Source organism: Oncorhynchus masou, chromosome 25 (genome assembly GCF_036934945.1).
Source record: "Oncorhynchus masou masou isolate Uvic2021 chromosome 25, UVic_Omas_1.1, whole genome shotgun sequence".
In the NCBI taxonomy this organism is placed as follows: Eukaryota; Metazoa; Chordata; class Actinopteri; order Salmoniformes; family Salmonidae; genus Oncorhynchus; species Oncorhynchus masou.
In genome coordinates, this window is record NC_088236.1 from 46,945,291 (window position 1) to 46,963,855 (window position 18,565).

At 43.3% G+C, this 18,565-nt stretch overlaps 1 protein-coding gene across 2 annotated transcripts in view; it reads right to left on the reverse strand.

The window, feature by feature from the left end:
* LOC135514411 (mitogen-activated protein kinase 4-like) overlaps positions 1 to 15,690 on the reverse strand; it is a 30,504-nt gene extending 14,814 nt beyond the window's left edge. The window contains exons 1-3 of one of the 2 annotated variants that reach the window (XM_064937887.1): positions 15,410 to 15,690; positions 13,153 to 13,593; positions 12,317 to 12,905 (exon numbers count right to left, since the gene is read on the reverse strand). In XM_064937887.1, coding sequence (XP_064793959.1) covers positions 12,317 to 12,859 — 543 coding nt within the window. In that variant the 5' untranslated portion in view covers positions 12,860 to 12,905; positions 13,153 to 13,593; positions 15,410 to 15,690. Of the gene's footprint in view, positions 1 to 12,316; positions 13,594 to 15,409 lie in introns of both variants that reach the window. The other variant, XM_064937885.1, reaches the window with a different exon arrangement.
* Positions 15,691 to 18,565: the final 2,875 nt, after the last annotated feature.

Genomic DNA, 18,565 nt, shown 5'->3' on the forward strand with positions numbered 1-18,565 from the left:
CACAGAACGCAGAATTAAATATAAAACATGCATTACCTTTGACGAGCTTCTTTTGTTGGCACTCCAATATGTCCCATAAACATCACAATTGGTCCTTTTGTTCGATTAATTCCGTCTATACATATCCAACATGTCCATTTATTTGGCGCGTTTGATCCAGAAAAAAACAGCTTCCAAGTTGCGCAACATCACTACATAATATCTCAAACGTTGCCTGTAAACTTTGTCAAAACATTTCAAACTAATTTTGTAATACAACTTTAGGTATTTTTAAACGTTAATACGGGTCTGTTTTCAATAGAGGACGAGAGGAAACTAACGCTACTTTTCAAGTCTTGCGCAACTCTCAGCAGTGTTACCCATTTCCTAGATGGCTGTACTTCTTCATTGCACAAAGTTATAACCTCAACCAAATTCCAAAGACTGGTGACATCCAGTGGAAGCGGTAGGAACTGAAAACAAGTGCTGAAGAAATATAGTTTCCCAATGAGAACTTACTGAACAGACAGAGACCTAAAAAAAATAATCTGAACGGTTAGTCCTCAGGGTTTTGCCTGCTACATAAGATCTACACAGACATGATTCAAACAGTTTTAAAAACTTCAGTGTTTTCTATCCAAATCTACTATTAATATGCCTATCTTATATTCTTGGCATGAGTAGCAGGAAGTTGAAATTGGGCACGCTATTTATCCAAAAGTGAAAATGCTGCCCCCTATACCTTAAGAAGTGAATATATCCACATAATTTTCCCACCTCATGATGCCATCTATTTTGTGAAGTGCACCAGTCCCTCCTACAGCAAAGGACGCCCACAACATGATGCTGCCACCCCCGTGCTTCACGGTTGGGATGGTGCTCTTCGGCTTGCGAGCCTCCCCCTTTTTCCTCCAAACATAACGATGGTCATTGTGGCCAAACAGTTCTATTTTTGTTTCATCAGACCAGAGGACATTTCCCAAAAAAGTACAATCTTTGTCCCCATGAGCAGTTGCAAACCATAGTCTGGCTTTTTTATGGCGGTTTTGGAACAGTGGCTTCTTCCTTGCTGAGCGGCCTTTTCAGGTTATGTCGATATAGCACTCGTTTTACTGTGGATATAGATACTTTTGTCCCTATTTCCTCCAGCATCTTCACAAGGTCCTTTGCTGTAGTTCTGGGATTGATTCGCACCAAAGTACATTAATCTCTTTGAGACAGAACGCCTCTCCTTCCTGAGCGGTGTGACGGCTGCGTGGTCCCATGGTGTTTAAACTTGCATACTATTGTTTGTACAGATGAAAGTGGTACCTTCAGGCACTTGGACATTTCTCCCAATGATGAACCAGACTTGTGGAGGTCCGCAATTTTTTTCTGAGGTCTTGGCTGATTTCTTTTGATTTTCCCATGATGTCAAGCATAGAGGCACTGAAATATATCCAATTGACTAAAATGATGTCAATTAGCCTATCAGAAGCTTCTAAAGCCATGACATCATTTTCTGGAATTGTACAAGTTGTTTAAAAGCACAGTCAACTTTATGTATGTAAACTTCTGACCCACTGGAATTGTGACACTGGTATAAGACATTAGGTCTCCTGTATTTTCCAGTAGTAAATTAGCAGACGCTTCGATATTAGTTCTATCACAAGGTATCATGAGCCGTGACCAATTAATAGGCACAAATACCATAACTACTCTCCGGGGATGTGGGTATCACAACCCTGGAAAATTGTTAATAGAGGGCGTGTATTAGAGCAGTGAGTGAGGAAATCTAAACACCCTGGACACCGTCGAGAGACGCAGACATAACAACCCTTGAAATGGCATCCGTGGTCACTGACACTCCCGTAAAAGGGGGAATAGAAGAGGAAAACTACAGCAAAGCCATGGACGCGCTGAAAGAAGTGCACAAGCATTGTAGTAAACTCGACAAAATTGGTCAGCATTTCCCTGCTGATGGAAAATTCCAATCTAATAAAGAGTTCAGAGATGTTATTGTGTCGTTGGCACAATGACATAAATTAAAAATCAATATATCAATACACCAGCATTGTGATATCAGCGTTCTATCAACAGAAAAGCAAAACCGATAAAACCAAAATTAGATGTGCTCAGACTGAATTAAAAAGACTGGGTTTGTGAGTACAATAATAGAATGTCTACGTCTGCTTTCATGGCAGGTATGAAACCCATTTATCAAAACGGCTATTGCGGGGTTAGTGGACCAAAATTTTCACTAGGTTGAAATAGTGCAGGAGGTTTGAATGTGGAATCTAATTCCACTCACTTAGCAGCTGTGCGTGCGATTAATACAGCCACAGTGGAAGTCACTAACAGTGGTTTAACTAGAGGTCGACCGATTAATCGGCATGGCCGATTAATTAGGGCCGAATTCAAGTTTTCATAACAAATTGGTAATCTGCCTTTTTGGATGCCGATTACATTGCAATCCATGAGGAAACTGTGTGGCAAGCTGACCACCGGTTACGCAAGTGCAGCGTCAAAAGGACCTTGTGGCTGCAAGAAGCCAAGGTAAGTTGCAAGCTGGCATTAAACTTATCTTATAAAAAACAATCAATCTTCACATAATCACTAGTTAACTACACATAACCATGAGATGATTGATGATATTACTAGGTTAACTAGCTTGTCCTGCGTTGCATATAATCAATGCGGTGCCTGTTAATTTATCATCAAATCACAGCCTACTTCAACTTTTCCAAACGGTGATGATTTAATTTTTAATTTTACATAATTATGACATAGCATTGAAGGTTGTGCAATGTAACAGCAATATTTAGACTTAGGGTTGCCACCAGTTCGATAAAATACGGAATGATTTCGTATTTCACTGAAAGAATAAACATTTTGTTTTCGAAATGATAGTTTCCAGATTTGACCATATTAATGACCTAAGGCTCGTATTTCTGTGTGTTTATTATGATTAAGTATATGATTTGATATTTGATAGAGCAGCCAGACTGAGCGGTGGTGGGCAGCAGCTGGCTCGTAAGCATTCATTCAAACAGCACTTTGCTGCGTTTGTCAGCAGCTCTTAGCAATGACTTCAAGCCTATCAACTCCCAAGATTAGGCTGGAAATACTATAGTGCCTGTAAGAACTTCCAATAGTCAAAGGAGTAAGAAATACAAATGGTATAGAGAGAAATAGTCCTATAATAACTACAACATAAAACTTGTCAACTGGGAATATTGAAAAAAGGAACCACCAGCTTTCATATGTTCTCATGTTCTGAGCAAGGAACTTAAATGTTAGCTTTTTTACATGGCACATATTGCACTTTTACTTTCTTCTCCAACACTGTGTTTTTGCATTATTTAAACCAAATTGAACATGTTTCATTATTTATTTGAGACTAAATTGATTTTATGTATATTAAGTTAAAATAAAAGTGTTAATTGTTCATTCAGTATTGTTGTAATTTTCATTATTACAAATATATATATATTTTTTAAATTGCCTTTTTTTGTGCCTCAAATAATCGATATCGGCGTTCAAAAATCATAATCGGTCGACCTCTAATTGAGACACTGATCGGTCATCAATCTAAGACAGGGACAAACGGTGGCTGTGATGAGAAGTTAATGCTGGTAATATCATCCCTAAAGCCAACACCTCATTTGGCCGCCTTTCGTACCAATACTCTGCTGCCTGTGACTTGAACGAATTGCAAAAATCCCTGAAGTTGGAGACTTTTATCTCCCTCACCAACTTCAAACATCTGCTATCTGAGCAGCTAACCGATCGCTGCAGCTGTACATAGTCTATTGGTAAATAGCCCACCCATTTTCACCTACCTCATCCCCATACTGTTTTTATTTATTTACTTTTCTGCTCTTTTGCACACCAATATCTCTACCTGTACATGACCATCTGATCATTTATCACCCCAGTGTTAATCTGCAAAATTGTAATTATTCACCTACCTCCTCATGCCTTTTGCACACAATGTATATAGACTCCCCTTTTTTCTACTGTGTTATTGACTTGTTAATTGTTTACTCCATGTGTAACTCTGTGTTGTCTGTTCACACTGCTATGCTTTATCTTGGCCAGGTCGCAGTTGCAAATGAGAACTTGTTCTCAACTAGCCTACCTGGTTAAATAAAGGTGAAATAAAAAATATATATAAGTAGCACATACTGTAAATATATTTTCTCCTGTCTGTAAATGTACATTCTGCCAGTGTCGGTGTGTGCAAAGTTGTGGGTCTTAAAATTATAGACTCTAAGTGAAACACTTAGGTCTGTCGTTCTAAATTTGGGATGGATCATTTATCAATAGTTCTAATTATGATTCGGAAAGGCGAGAAGGAGAGAGAGCACTGCCCCTAAGCTGTGAGGAGAGCACAGATTGAGGGGAGGGTGTACTGCTCATCCTGCAGGTGGCTTCTGGAACTAATTCATATTGAGTCGAAGGAGGGTTTGCTCGCAGGAAACCTTATCTTTTCCTTTTCCTCCAATAGAGATTTTATGAAAGAACGCACTAGATTTGACCTTGGGCTAACCGTAATAGGTACATTGATAGTAGGGGTTGTGTTTTACCATGACATCAGTACATATGGCTTTTTGGATGATACAGTACACCTAATTACGTACAAGGCTCATAGTCTGTCTTGCTGTGACACCCAAGGATGAGGATGAAGACGACTGGGTAAAAGCGAGCGAGATAACCAACATGGACCTCATTTTCATAGGGGCCCAGTGAAGATCCAGCATCCATTGGTATAGAACAGAACGGATTAAAGGTCCTTGCCCCAATCTCATCAAGGATGGTGTGAAAGTAATAAACACGTATTCTCTCTCTTCACTGTTCAAGTCAATATGTATTCTAGGTGACGTGGAACCGGCGCAAGACGGACGAAAGCGAAAGCATTTGCCAAGAATGTTTTCATTGTTTTCATTCAATGTTTTCATTAATCAACAATTAAACATTGTTCCAGATAAGGGATTGTTGGAAACGGACTAATTGACTTGAGCCCGTTTTAGTATGTTTATAAGTGGACTAGCAGTAGTTATTAACGTATATTGGTTAGATGGAATGTGCTATGTGCAAATGTATGTGGCCGGAGGAAAAGTACAGTACCAGTCAAAAGTTTGGACACACCTACTCATTCAAGGGTTTTTATTTATTTTTACTTTTTTCTACATTGTAGAATAATAGTGAAGACATCCAAACTATGAAATAACACATATGGAATCATGTAGTAACCAATTTTGTTTGTTTGTTTTGTTTTACAAATCAACATTTGTTTTATATTTGAGATTCTTCAAAGTAGCCACCCTTTGTCTTGATAACAGCTTTGCACACTCTTGGCATTCTCTCAACCAGCTTCATGAGGTAGTCACCTGGAATGCATTTCAATTAACAGTTGTGGCTTGTTAAAAGTTAATTTGTGGAATTTCTTTCCTTCTTAATGCATCAGTTGCATCAGTTGTGTTGTGACAAGGTAGGGGTGGTATCCAGACGACAGCCCTATAATGGCAAGAACTGCTCAAATAAGCAAATAGAAACGACAGTCCTTCCCTTACTTTAAGAAATTAAAGTGTCAATGCGGAAAATGTAAAGAACTTTGAAAGTTTCTTCAAGTGCAGTCGCAAAAACCATCAAGCGCTATGATGAAACTGGCTCTCATGAGGAACGCCACAGGAATCGAAGACTCAGAGTTCCCTCCTGCAGAGAAGTTCATTTGAGTTAACTGCACCTCAGATTGCAGCCAAAATAAATGCTTCAGAGTTCAAGTAACAGACACATCTCAACATCAACTATTCAGAGGAGACTGTGTGAATCAGGCCTTCATTGTTGAATTGCTGCAAAGAAACCACTACTAAAGGACACCAAAAATAAGAAGAGACTTGCGTGGGCCAAGAAACACGAGCAATGGACATTAGACGGGGTGGAAATCTGTCCAAATTTGAGATTTGAGATTTTTGGTTCCAACCGCTGTCTTTGTGAGAGGCAGAGTAGGTGAACGGATTATCTCTGCATGTGTGGTTCCCACCATGAAGCATGGAGGTGGTATGATGGTGCTTTGCTGGTGACACTGTCAGTGATTTATTTAGAATTCAAGGCACACAGCATTCTGCAGCAATGCGCGATCCCTTCTAGGTTGCGCTTAGTGGGACTATCATTTGTTTTTCAACAGGACAATGACCCAAAACACACCTCCAGGCTGTGTAAGGGCTATTTGACCAAGAAGGAGAGTGATGGAGTTCTGCAGCGGATGACCTGGCCTCCACAATCACCCGACCTCAAACCAATTGAGATGGTTTGAGATAAGTTGGGCTGCAGAGTGAAGAAAAAGCAGCCAACATATGTGGGAACTCTTTCAAGACTGTTGGAAAAGCATTCCTCATGAAGCTGGTTGAGAGAATTGAGATGGTTCAGGTCATCTACAAGTCCATGCTAGGTAAAGCTCCGCCTTATCTCAGTTCATTTGTCACGATGGCAAAACCCACCCGTAGCATGCGCTCCAGCAGGTGTATCTCACTGATCATCCCTAAAGACAACACCTCATTTGGCCGCCTTTCGTTCCAGTTCTCTGCTGCCTGTGACTGGAACAAATTGCAAAAATCGCTGAAGTTGGGAACTTTTATCTCCCTCACCAACTTCAAAAATCTGCTATCTGTGTCACACTGCTTTCCTTTATCTTGGCCAGGTCGCAGTTGCAAATGAGAACTTGTTCTCAACTTGCCTACCTGGTTAAATAAAGGTGAAATTAAAATACAAATAAAAAAATGCCAAGAGAGTGCAAAGCTGTCATCAAGGCAAAGAATGGCTACTTTGAAGAATCTAAAATATTTTTGGGGTTACTATGTGATTCCATGTGTTATTTCATATTTTTGATGTCTTCACTATTGTTCTACAATGTAGAAAATAGTACAAATAAAGAAAAACACTTGAATGAGTGGGTGTGTCCAAAGTTTTCACTGATACTGTACATAGGGGGCCTGTGTCTGAGAATGTTTCCATAAGGGTTTAAGTTTCAGATTCTGGCAGGACCGATATCAGTGCATTCTATGGAGTCCCAAAAACCAAGGCGTTAACAATATAGGGAATTGGGAAAGCAGAATTGAATATGACTGGGGCGGAGATTTGTGAGGCTCATAAATTAAGGAAGTGGGTAATAGAGTCTCTGGGTAACGATACCACTCCTCTGTGTATAGTGATACAGGGGATAGCTCGTAGTAGATGAAAGGAAATCTAACTATGAATTTAGAGACTACTATGAAGGTAAGTTGAACGTCACGCATACCCAGATCATGGTGGGAGTAGCAGAGATAGTGGTATGATTTAGACTCTATTGTCAACTTTTAGTGAGGGGTTCATGGAAGGTACAACTCTTGAAAGACTAGCTACAGTTCCCTGTATACAGGAAGCCACCTAACCAGTAGGGAGTTTCGCTGTGATAATAGCGTCTCGAGCAGTGTGATTAAGAAACATGTGACTCATGGTTTCGAATCCATGTCGCAGCCGGCCATGCCCGGGAGACCCATGGGGCGGCACACAATTGGCCCAGCGTTGTCCAGGTTAGGGAAGAGTTTGGCCAGCAGGGATGTCCTTGTCCAATCACGCACTAGTGATTCCTGTGGCGGGCCGGGGGCAGTGCACGCTAACACGGTCGCCAGGTGCACGGGGTTTCCTCCGACACATTGGTGTGGCTGGCTTCCGGGTTAAGTGGGCATTGTGTCAAGAAGCAGTGCGGCTTGGTTGGGTTGTTTTTCGGAGGACGCACGGCTCTCGGCCTTTGCCTCTCTCGAGTCCGTGCGGAAGTTGCAGCAATGAGACATTTGGATACCACAAAATTGGGGAGATAAAGGGGTAAAACGTTTTTTAAATGTTTTATATGCCAACTAATCTCTCCACCATTCCTAACCTCCAGCAGTGGGACCGAGTGACGGTAACAGGGAAGTGTTGGAAGGTTGCTGCTTATCAACCGTTGGGACCCAAAGTCTACACCGTAACGAGGGTGTAGACCGGCCTTGGGATGAGAGATGTGTAGAGGTATTATTCACAGATACCGACTGCAGCAGAACATTGGATGTCATTGGAGATGGTGGTGGCTAGGAAATCTATTGCAGATTCAGTCTTCCCAGCCTGGTGCAGGTCTACAATTTTGTTTCTGGTGTCCTTTGACAGGTCTTTGATCTTGGCCATAGTAGAGTTTGGAGTGTGACTGTTTGAGGTTGTGGACAGGTGTCTTTTATACTGATAAGTTCAAACGGGTGCCATTAATACAGGTAACGAGCGGAGGACAGAGGAGCCTCTTAAAGAAGAAGTTACAGGTCTGTGAGAGCCAGAAATCTTGCTTGTTTGTAGGTGACCAAATACTTATTTCCACCATAATTTGCAAATACGTTCATTAAAAATCCTACAATGTGATTTTCTGGATTTTTTTCTCATTTTGTCTGTCATAGTTGAAGTGTACCTATGATGAAAATTAAAGGCCTCTCATCTTTTTAAGTGCTGAGAACTTGCACAATTGGTGGCTGACTAAATACTTTTTTGTCCCACTGTATAATGAAGGTATTGTTTGGGGTCAATGAACTAGGTGTATGGAAAGTTACTGAGTGAGGAAGGGGGAGTGCAGAAAGTTTACATTCTGTTAAAACATGGTATTGTTAAATCTCATGGCTTCTAAAGAGGGGGGAAAAGGGCAACAATCTGGTGTCAGTCTGATAAGGTAGGACAGCCGGAGTAGGGAGGAGTGAGGAATTTGGGCCAAGGTCAGGACAGATGCTGTGAGGAGAAACAGTCAGTCCTGTCACACACATACATTTCCACACCCATGTATGTTCTAGCAGGAGGCTACACCAATGAGAGGAACCAATTAAGTTCCTGACGAGCAACAGAGATGCATTGGCTGTGTAGAAGTGTAAGGAGTTGACTTCGGCTCATAGGAGGGTATAAATATATGTTTGTGTAAACATGTCTTTGTATTTGCAGCTGTTTGACCCACTGGGGGGAATACACTTGGTTTGAGCTTCGTCTTCGTCATGTTTGAATTTTGACACTGTGTTTGTTTAGAACCTAACAAAGGGTATAGGGTGCCATTTTAGGACACGCCCTGTGTCTCTCCTCTGAATCAACACAGGCCTGTCAGAGGAGTTCAGTGCTGAACATTCTGTTCCACTCAGAGAAATAGAGAGGTAGCTAGGTACACATTATGTACAATGGTTGTCTGGACCGAGGAGTAGCTACAGTGCATTCAGAAAGCATTGAACTCTTGACTTTTTCCAAATCTTGTTACGTTACAGCCTTATTCTAAAATGTTTTAAATATTTTTTCCCGTCATCAATCTACACACAATACCCAATAATGATTACGCAAAAAGAAACCACTTTTTCTTCTTTTTTTTTAAATCTTTGCAAAATTTGAAATCACATTTACATAAGGATTCAGACCATTTACTCAGTACTTTGTTGAAGCACCTTTAGCAGCGATTACAGCCTAGAATCTTTTGTGTATGACGCTACAAGCTTGGCACACCTGTATTTGGTTAGTTTATCCCATTCTTCTCTGCAGAGCCTCTCAAGCTCTGTCAGGTTGGATGGGGAGCGTCGATGCACAGCTATTTTCAGGTCTCTCCAGAGATGTTAGATCGGGTTCAAGTCCGGGCTCTGGCTGGGCCACTCGGGGACATTCAGAGACATGTCCCGAAGCCACTCATGCGTTGTCTTGGCTGTGTGCTTAGGGTTGTTGTCCTATTGGAAGGTGAACATTTTCCCTTGTCTGAGGTCCTGAGTGCTCTGGAGCAGGTTGTAATCAAGGATCTCTCTGTACTTTGCTCAGTTCATCTTTCCCTCAATACTGGCTAGTCTCCCAGTCCCTGCTGCTGAAAAACATCCCCACAGCATGATGCTACCACCACTGCCATGCTTCACAGTAGGGATGGTGCCAGGTTTCCTCCAGACATGATGCTTGGCATTCAGGCCAAAGAGTTCAATCTTGGTTTCATCAGACCAGAGAATCTTGTTTCTCATCATCTGAGAGTCTTTGTGCCTTTTGGCAAATTCCAAGTGAGCCGTCATGTGCCTTTTACTGAGGAGTGGCTTCAGTCTGGCTACTCTATCATAACGGCCTGATTGGTGGAGTGCTGCAGAGATGCTTGTCCTTCTGGAAGTATTTCCCAACTTCACAGAGGAATTCTGGAGCTCTGTCAGAGTGCCAATTGTGTTTTGATCACCTCCCTGACCAAGTCCCTTCTCCCCCAATTACGTATTTTGGGCGGGCTGCTCTAGGAAGAGTCTTGCAAGTTCCAAACTGCTTAAATTTAAGAATTCTTGAGGCCACTGTGTTTTTGGGACCTTCAATGCTGCAGAAATGTTTTGGTACCTTTCCCCAAATCTGTGCCTGCTAAAGCAACACTCGAGTGGTTTAAGGGGAAACATTTAAATGTCTTGGAATGGTCTAGTCAAATCCCAGACCTCAATCCATTTGAAAATCTGTGGTATGACTTAAAGATTGCTGTACACCAGCATGAACCCATCCATCAAAAATCCCAGTGGCTAGATGTGCCAAGCTTATAGAGACATATCCCAAGAGCTGTAATTGCTGCAAAAGGTGGCTCTACAAAGTACTCACTTTTTTTGTATTATTTATTGTTTGTTTCACAATAACAAATGTTTAGCATCTTCAAAGTGGTACGCATGTTGTGTAAATCAAATGATACAAACCCCCCCAAAAGATATTTTAATTTCAGGTTGTAAGGCAACAAAATAGGAAAAATGCCAAGGGGGGTGAATACTTTCGGACAGGTGTGCGCCTTTCCAAATCATGTCCAATCAATTGAATTTGCCACAGGTGGACTCCAGTCAAGTTGTAGAAACATCTCAAGGATGATCAAAGGAAACAGGATGCACCTGAGCTCAATTTCGAGTCTCAAAGCAAAGGGTCTGAATACTTTCCGAATGCACTGTGTGTGAATAGACGTTTGGACATGAGGGAACGAGGGCAGGCTGAATGGAACAGGGAGAACAAAGTTGTGTCCCAAATGACACCCCGTTCCCTATACAGTGCATTACTTTGGACATGGATCCAAAGGGCACTATGTAGGAATTGGGGTGCCATTTGGAACACAACCTTGCTCTTCCTGTTCCATTCAGCCTCCCCTCGTTCCCTCATGTCCAAACAACGTCTATTCACATAGCTACTCTGAACTCCTCTGACAGGCCTGTGTTGATTCAGAGGAGAGACATACAAGGTTTTTTTCCTGCTTCTTTAATAGGAATCGTCCCAGGTTATTCCTTCTTTTCACTCTAGCATCCATACAACCTGATTTTTATCCTGACAAAGGCGTAAAGTTTTGATGTCCAAGTCAGCTGTTGCAACTAACACATTTCATCCATACTCTGATGATGGGTAAGGGAGGCCAGATGTGTAGTTGACACACAGAATACTCTATAGCTGGCCTGTCTCAGCCCAACTATGCACAATCCACTGCGTAAGAGCAGCATAGATGCTTTTTTTTCTCTCGACTTCACGCAGAGCACAGTGAAGCCCATTGGTGTGCCCATTGGTATTTTGGCTACACTCCTGTTCACAGCCTGAGCCATCTCTTTCCCCGGTCTACACCGTGCTGCCCCGAGATCAGATCTCTGGGTCTGGGCCCGGCCAGGACAAAGCTCCCCTTCCACTGGGCCCTCGCTGGGCTACTAGTGTTACAATGTTCCACCACAATAATAAAGCAGTACAATAAATCAGTCCATTGTCACATGAATCTCCCAGAATGCTTATCCCAAAAAAAAACAGACAGGGAAATCATTCAATTTGAATACTGGGTAACTTAGATCGGGTTAGGTTATGAAAGCGCGCCTCTAGCACTAGCTATAGACGGATGATAATGCAGTCATTTCCATTTATGCAAAGCAGAGAATCATCATAGTCTACACTAGGCAACAGAGTTGATGCATGTGACTTGGTGCAAGGATATATTCATACACGCACCACGACCACACAGAAACATGCACAAAGAGGCATCTTATTATGGGTAGAATGCTGTATCGTTTGGAAATGCAGTACAATTGTCGTTTTTTATGTCTCCGCCTTACATGTAGGGCAGGAGTTTTTCCCGAGCACTAAGGACTAAGCTTTTTCTGGTCAGGTCACATGGTTCGGAAAAAATCCTGGGCCCTGACTCATGAAGCGTCTTAGAGTGCTGATCTAGGATACGTTTTGCATTTCAGATAATGAATACAACACGGACAGCTGGGACCTGATCCTAGACCAGAACTCCTACTCTGATGCTTCATGAATACTGATCCCGAGCTAGCTGTTCCCTTCTAACTGCAGCCCACTTTAACTATAGTCTCACCTTATGGGAGTAGTGTGGGTCAACGATTCTGGCCAGGCCAAAGTCGCCGATCTTGAGCAGTAACTGGTCTGTGTTGAGGAAGATGTTGGCTGGTTTGAGGTCGCGGTGCAGCACGTTGGCTGAGTGGATGAACTTCAGTCCTCGAAGGAGCTGGTAGAAGAGCAGAGTGGTGTGCCCGCTAGGAAGTGCCCCCTGCTCCAGCAGGTGAGCTAGGTCCATCTCCATGCACTCCTGGACGATGTACAGGGCGCTCAGCTGGGCTGGGTGGCGATGAAGCGGGCGGCCATAGGGGCCCAACACCTCGTGCACGCGCACCACGTTCTCGTGCTGCAGGCGCCGTGTGATCTTGACCTCCCGCAGGGCGTGCTTCACGCTGACCACGTCACGCATCACCAGCTTCTTCACAGCCACCCGTTGGCCGCTGCGCTTGTCCACAGCGGACAGAACCAGACCAGTGGTCCCGCTGCCCAGGGGCTGGGGGTCTATGAAGATATCCCCCAGGTCAAAGCCATGGAGGAACAGTGGGGAGTCCTGTTTGGCCATGGCTCCTGTGACCTCCACCAGTTATTGCATGACGAGGTAAGAAAATCTGAAAGGATGGTACATGATTTGACAAAGCAAATAAAAGGAACTGGAGTCATACATAAACATAAGTAAATAATCCCATCTGTAAAATGGTCATTATTTCAAATAGAAATGTGTTTTATAATAGCAGAGATCAACATGCATCGATTTGATTGCTTTTCCTGGATTAGGCTCCATAGAATTTCAAGTGTATCACTCTTCAACAAAGTGAATATAACAACGTGTACAGTAGTCAAGCTTGTTCCATCTACCTCAGGTATCAGAGATAGTAGAGCAAGTGATGAGACAACTCTACACCCCGGTGCAGGGCAAGTGTTGCCATAGCAACGCCCCAACTCTGCCTGCTACAGATAGAAGCATGGGATGGCAGAGGCAGACACTCGGCACTGGTTTCTAATCCTAGCTGAGCGATCCCAGCTCAACTCCCCCTGGGGAAATGAGCCGAGAGTTACATTCACAGAGATTCTAGTGGATCTCGCTCCTTCCATAGCAGTCTATCAGTCAGTTAGTGACCCGCCCATTCAGTCCACCCCTGGCCGATATTCCCAAACTTCCCACTCAATCCCGGGTTTGTGTCATTGAGTTAATGAGTGTCCATGGAATCACTCAGCCTGTGGCTAGAGCTGTAGCCTGGCCCTGCCTCCCCCTGGACTCTGGATACTGCCGTTTGCCATCATTGCCACCTGCTGCTTCTGCGACAGAGGGGGGAGATGAAGCAAGTTATGCATGAAATACAAAGATGATATCCTACCTGCTGCATTTTAATGTGGACTGCATGGTGATAACACACAATTCACGTGTTTTGCCTCTCATTCACACAGAACTCCTACTTGGTGTCATGATATCCCTACCTAATATAATAGATGCAAGGAACAGATAGCATAGCTTATGTATAGGCCTACCTGATGCTTATATGGGATGTCAGAGCCCCTCTACTGCATACCATAGTCTAGTGGAAGAACAATCTAGACATTACCACATTCTAATGACTATTTTTAACATTAAAATGACTTAATGGTTAGATATATAATTATAACAAGGTGTACTAGGCAATTACTGGGGTACAAATATCACAGCACAATAACAGACACACACACAAAGTATGTGGACACCCTTTCAAATTAGTGGATTCAGCTATTTCCGCCACACCCGTTGCTGACAGGTGTATAAAGCATACAGCCATGCAATCGCCATAGACAAACATTGGCTGTAGAATGGCTTTACTGAAGAGCTCAGTGACTTTCAACGTGGCACCGTCATAGGATGCCACCTTACCAACTAGTCAGTTTGTCAAATTTCTGCCCTGCTATAGATGCCCCGATCAACTGTAAGTGCTGTTACTGTGAAGTGGAAACATCTAGGAGCAACAATGGCTCAGCCGCAAAGTGGTAGGCCACACAAGCTCACAGAACGGGACCGTCAAGTGCTGAAGCACGTTAAAAAAATTGTCTGTCCCCGGTTGCAACACTCATTACCGAGTTCCAAACTTCCCTCTGGAAGCAACATCGGCACAAGAACTGTTCATCGGGAGCTTCATGAAATATGTTTCCATGGCCGAGCAGCCGCACACAAGCCTAAGATCACCATGCCGCAATGCCAAGCACCGGCTGGAGTGGTAGAAAGCTCGCAGCCATTGGTCTCTGGAGCAGTGGAAACGCATTCTCTGGAGTGATGAATCATGCTTCACCATCTGGCAGTCAGATGGACAAATCTGGTTTGGCGGATGCCAGAAGAACGCTACCTGCCCCAATGCATAGCGCCAACTGTAAAGTTTGATGGGTGAGGAATAATGGTCTGGGGCTGTTTTTCATGGTTCGGGCTAAGCCCCTTAGTTCATTCTAGACAATTCTGTGCTACCAACTTTATGGTAACAGTTTGGGGAAGCCCCTTTACTGTTTCAGTGTGACAATGCCCCCATGCACAATGCCAGGTCCATACAGAAATGACCAACTCCATCAAACACCTTTTCGGATGAATTGGAATCGACTGTGAGCCAGGCCTAATTGCCCAACATCAGTGCCCGACCTCACTAATGCTCTTGTGGTTGAACGGAAGCAAGTCCCCGCAGCAATGATCCAACATTTAGTGGAAAGCCTTCCCAGAAGAGTGGAAGCTGTTGGCAGCAAATGGGAGACCAACTGCCTATCAATGCCCATTTTGGAATGAGATGTTCGACGAGCAGGTGTCCACATACTTTTGGTCATGTAGTGTATTTTCGGTGGTTGTAGGCTAGGCTACTGTAGCACAATGCATCATTGTGTGTGGTGGTGGCGGCTACATTGTAACGCCCTTATCGCAACAAGAAACATTCAAAACCTCGAAAGGTGAAAAGAAAAGATTCAGTAAAAGTGTCATTCCCAAATGTCTTGGGACGTGAAAACCTCTGATGAACATGGCCAGTGTCCAGCCTTTTGCTCAGCGAGCGTAGCGTTATCTTTATCTATCGGCCCATCCATTGAAAACTAGAAAGGCACAAGCAAGATATCACAACACAGCGAGAGCACTCACCACACAGCATATGCTAGGATGAACATCGCAGACTGTCGCAAGAGATGGGAAGGGGAAAAAAATAATCTATGCGTGTTTTCGACAATAATCCTAGTCTATTTGACTGTCAAAAAGAAAGTATGGGATTGTGGTTACTGTAGGTATCCGCTAATTGCAAAAAAAAGTATTTATTTAGGAATAGGATATGAGGATATCTGTTCCGGTAGTCTGCGCACAGGCTGGTGAAGGCTACACTATGAATTATTGAGTGCTGCTTTCTTCCTTTCGATACTTCCCACACCGAGTGTTGCAACCTCTTCTAAAACACAAACTCCACCACGGCGCCCCCCGATATGACGTCACGTTCGCAGCTGTCAATCACTGTCTCTGACACCTGCTGAAGCGCCATCCCACAGCCCTAGCAGAAAAACCTCTTCTCTGATATAGCCTAGCTATATCTAACAACATATAATTACGAAATGGTTTATGTTTGCACGCTATGCAATGGCTATGTGTATCCTTAATCCAAACCCAATTCCACCAAGAACAGAAGTGTCACTCATGGTTCTCATATGATCTCACTTAGACCACAGCCCACCATTCAGTTATACCAGGAAGGAACACAAGTCCAGAATGTAACTGAATTACTTTCCTAATATTGAGGTGCAACCCCTTTTGCTCCCAGAACAGCCTCAATTCATTGGGGCATGGACTCTACAAAGTGTTGAAAGCATTTCACAGGGATGCTGGCCCATGTTGACTCCAATGCTTACCACAGTTTAAATGGGAAACTGTTGAGTGTGAAAAACCATCAGCGTTGCAGTTCTTGACCCACTTAAGCCGGTACGCCTGGCACCTACTTCTTTTGTCTTGCCCATTAACCCTCTAAATGGCACACACACAATCCATGTATCAAGGCTTAAAAATCCTTCTTTAACCGGCCTCCTCTTCATTTACACTGATTGAAGTGGATTTAACAGGTGACATCAATGTGGGATCATAGCTTTCACTTGGTCAGTCTCATTTAAAGAGCAGGTGTTCCTAATGTTTTGTATACTGGATTTCATCTTAAGGACATCATGAGTTGAGCATCTAGAGTGACCTACTGGTCTCATAAGGACAAGAAATAGAGGCCCTAGCCCCATCCACTCTGTCAAGGGAGAGGGGGGAGTTTTCACTAGGTACAGATTTAGAATCAGCTTCCCCTCCCCAATCCTACTCTAAACATTAGTCAAGAAAACACTTAACTGACCCAAGATCGGTGTCAAGAGACAACTTCACCCTACACCCGTTCTTTGGGCTGCCGAAACCCCTCAACAGCTGCCTCACAGTGGACGTTGGGAGCCCAGATTATCAATGGGGTGGGGAGGAGCTCTCATGGAAGGAGTCGTCATGGAGGTGAGGTGTCATCCAATCTCAGTGGAGGGGAATCCTGAGAGCAGTCAGTGCGCTATTAACCACGTTTTCACGGACACTGAACATCTCGCTCCCCTTAAAACGTATATGTCATATAGGGAAATATGAATAATATGTTATAGGCCTGTATGATACACTCCTTATTAGATAGTAGGGGCACCCAGACTATGCCTACAAGAGTTACCTTGTTAATTAAACTATGTAGTTTAAGATTATTTATTTTTTCAAAAGTGCAATTAACTTTAAAGTACTTACACTTTCCTTGGAAAACACTGGTAAGAACGTTAACATTTTATATAGCTACCTATCTTACAATGTAATTAGTGTGCTTTCTAAAGGTAATAACATTTCTTTAAGACAGCTAAAGCAAGTACACATTTTCTTCAGGAAACATGCTTTTTCTACTTACCTTATTTCCCTACGTTGGAGTAATGCCTATGCAATGTTAAGTTTTGCCAAACGTACACAGATCCTGTTGTACAACAGTATTCTGCTAGTGTGGTATGCCTTTTTTGTGGGCTTTTGCATTTACAGCGAATTAAAGTGAAACATTTCCATGTCGCGCTCTCTCTCTCTCTCACTCCTGGTCTCTGAGCAGGTTCCTCTTCCTAATGATGTCCAATTACTGTTTGTTTCTGGTGTGTGTATGAGCCTAAAAAGGGCTGAGAAATCACTTGCTCCAACTGAATCACAAAATAAATGTCCAACTGCTCATGAGCATATAGACAAAAGTAGGATTGTGCATGCACAATTGATGGTTCCCAACTTTCATCCAGTATAGTTTTTTATATTACACATTCCCATTTCTGCGGTATAGTTGATGACCATTGCTATGCACGCTAAGAAGCCAACCTTACTGAAGCATAAATCACTCGTTTCCCTATCCGTCTGTGCTGGCACAAATCTACTACACACTGGAATCCTCTCAGGATCCTTCACTCTTGACCCATCCTCTATTTTCTTAAATGCCTCAGCATATGACACCTTCTGCACAACTCTTAAAACTCTGGCCACTTCAAACTGCCTCACTTGCACCGGACACTTCCAATCCCCAGCAACATGGGCACCCCTACAGTTGACCCACCCAACTTTATACACAATCCTCTATCCAATGCCCTGCTGCACACTTCCCACATCTTGGAATCTCCCCCCCCGCTAAGCACTACGGCAACATGATCATAAACGTTGCACCTGAAACAGAACAGTGGAGTCTGCACAAAAGCTCTAACAGGATAACTGATATATGCTAACATGACATAGTCCTTTTGAGTCAGAGACTCTACCAGACAAAACAGTGACACCTCTGTTTCACCCCACGCCCCCCCCCTGCGTCGCACGACGGGTGTCACAAACACCAGGAATTTTACATTTCAATCACTCCACCTCCAAACTACCCTAGAAATCACTCCATTCAATGGTGCCCTGTTCCTAGGAGCAAAGCAAGAAACAGATCTTGACCCAAGTTACATGACGCTTGCTCCCTCAGGTCAGAAGAAACAAACATCACATGTTCACGACAGTTACCGTCACTGATTCAACTGCACCAAACTCCTTTCCCACACACCCTGAAACCACAAATGGATCCATCAAAAGGCAAGGGTCCACTTTCTCCAAAAATGTCACTCCTATTTGTCCAGATTCTTCTTTATCATGTCTGGTGCCATTATTCCTCAACACACATCTTCCCACTACACTAGACTCTTCTTCCTCGTGGTCCATAACCACGTCTATCTGTTCACCCCGCTCTGGACGCGCCTTCAT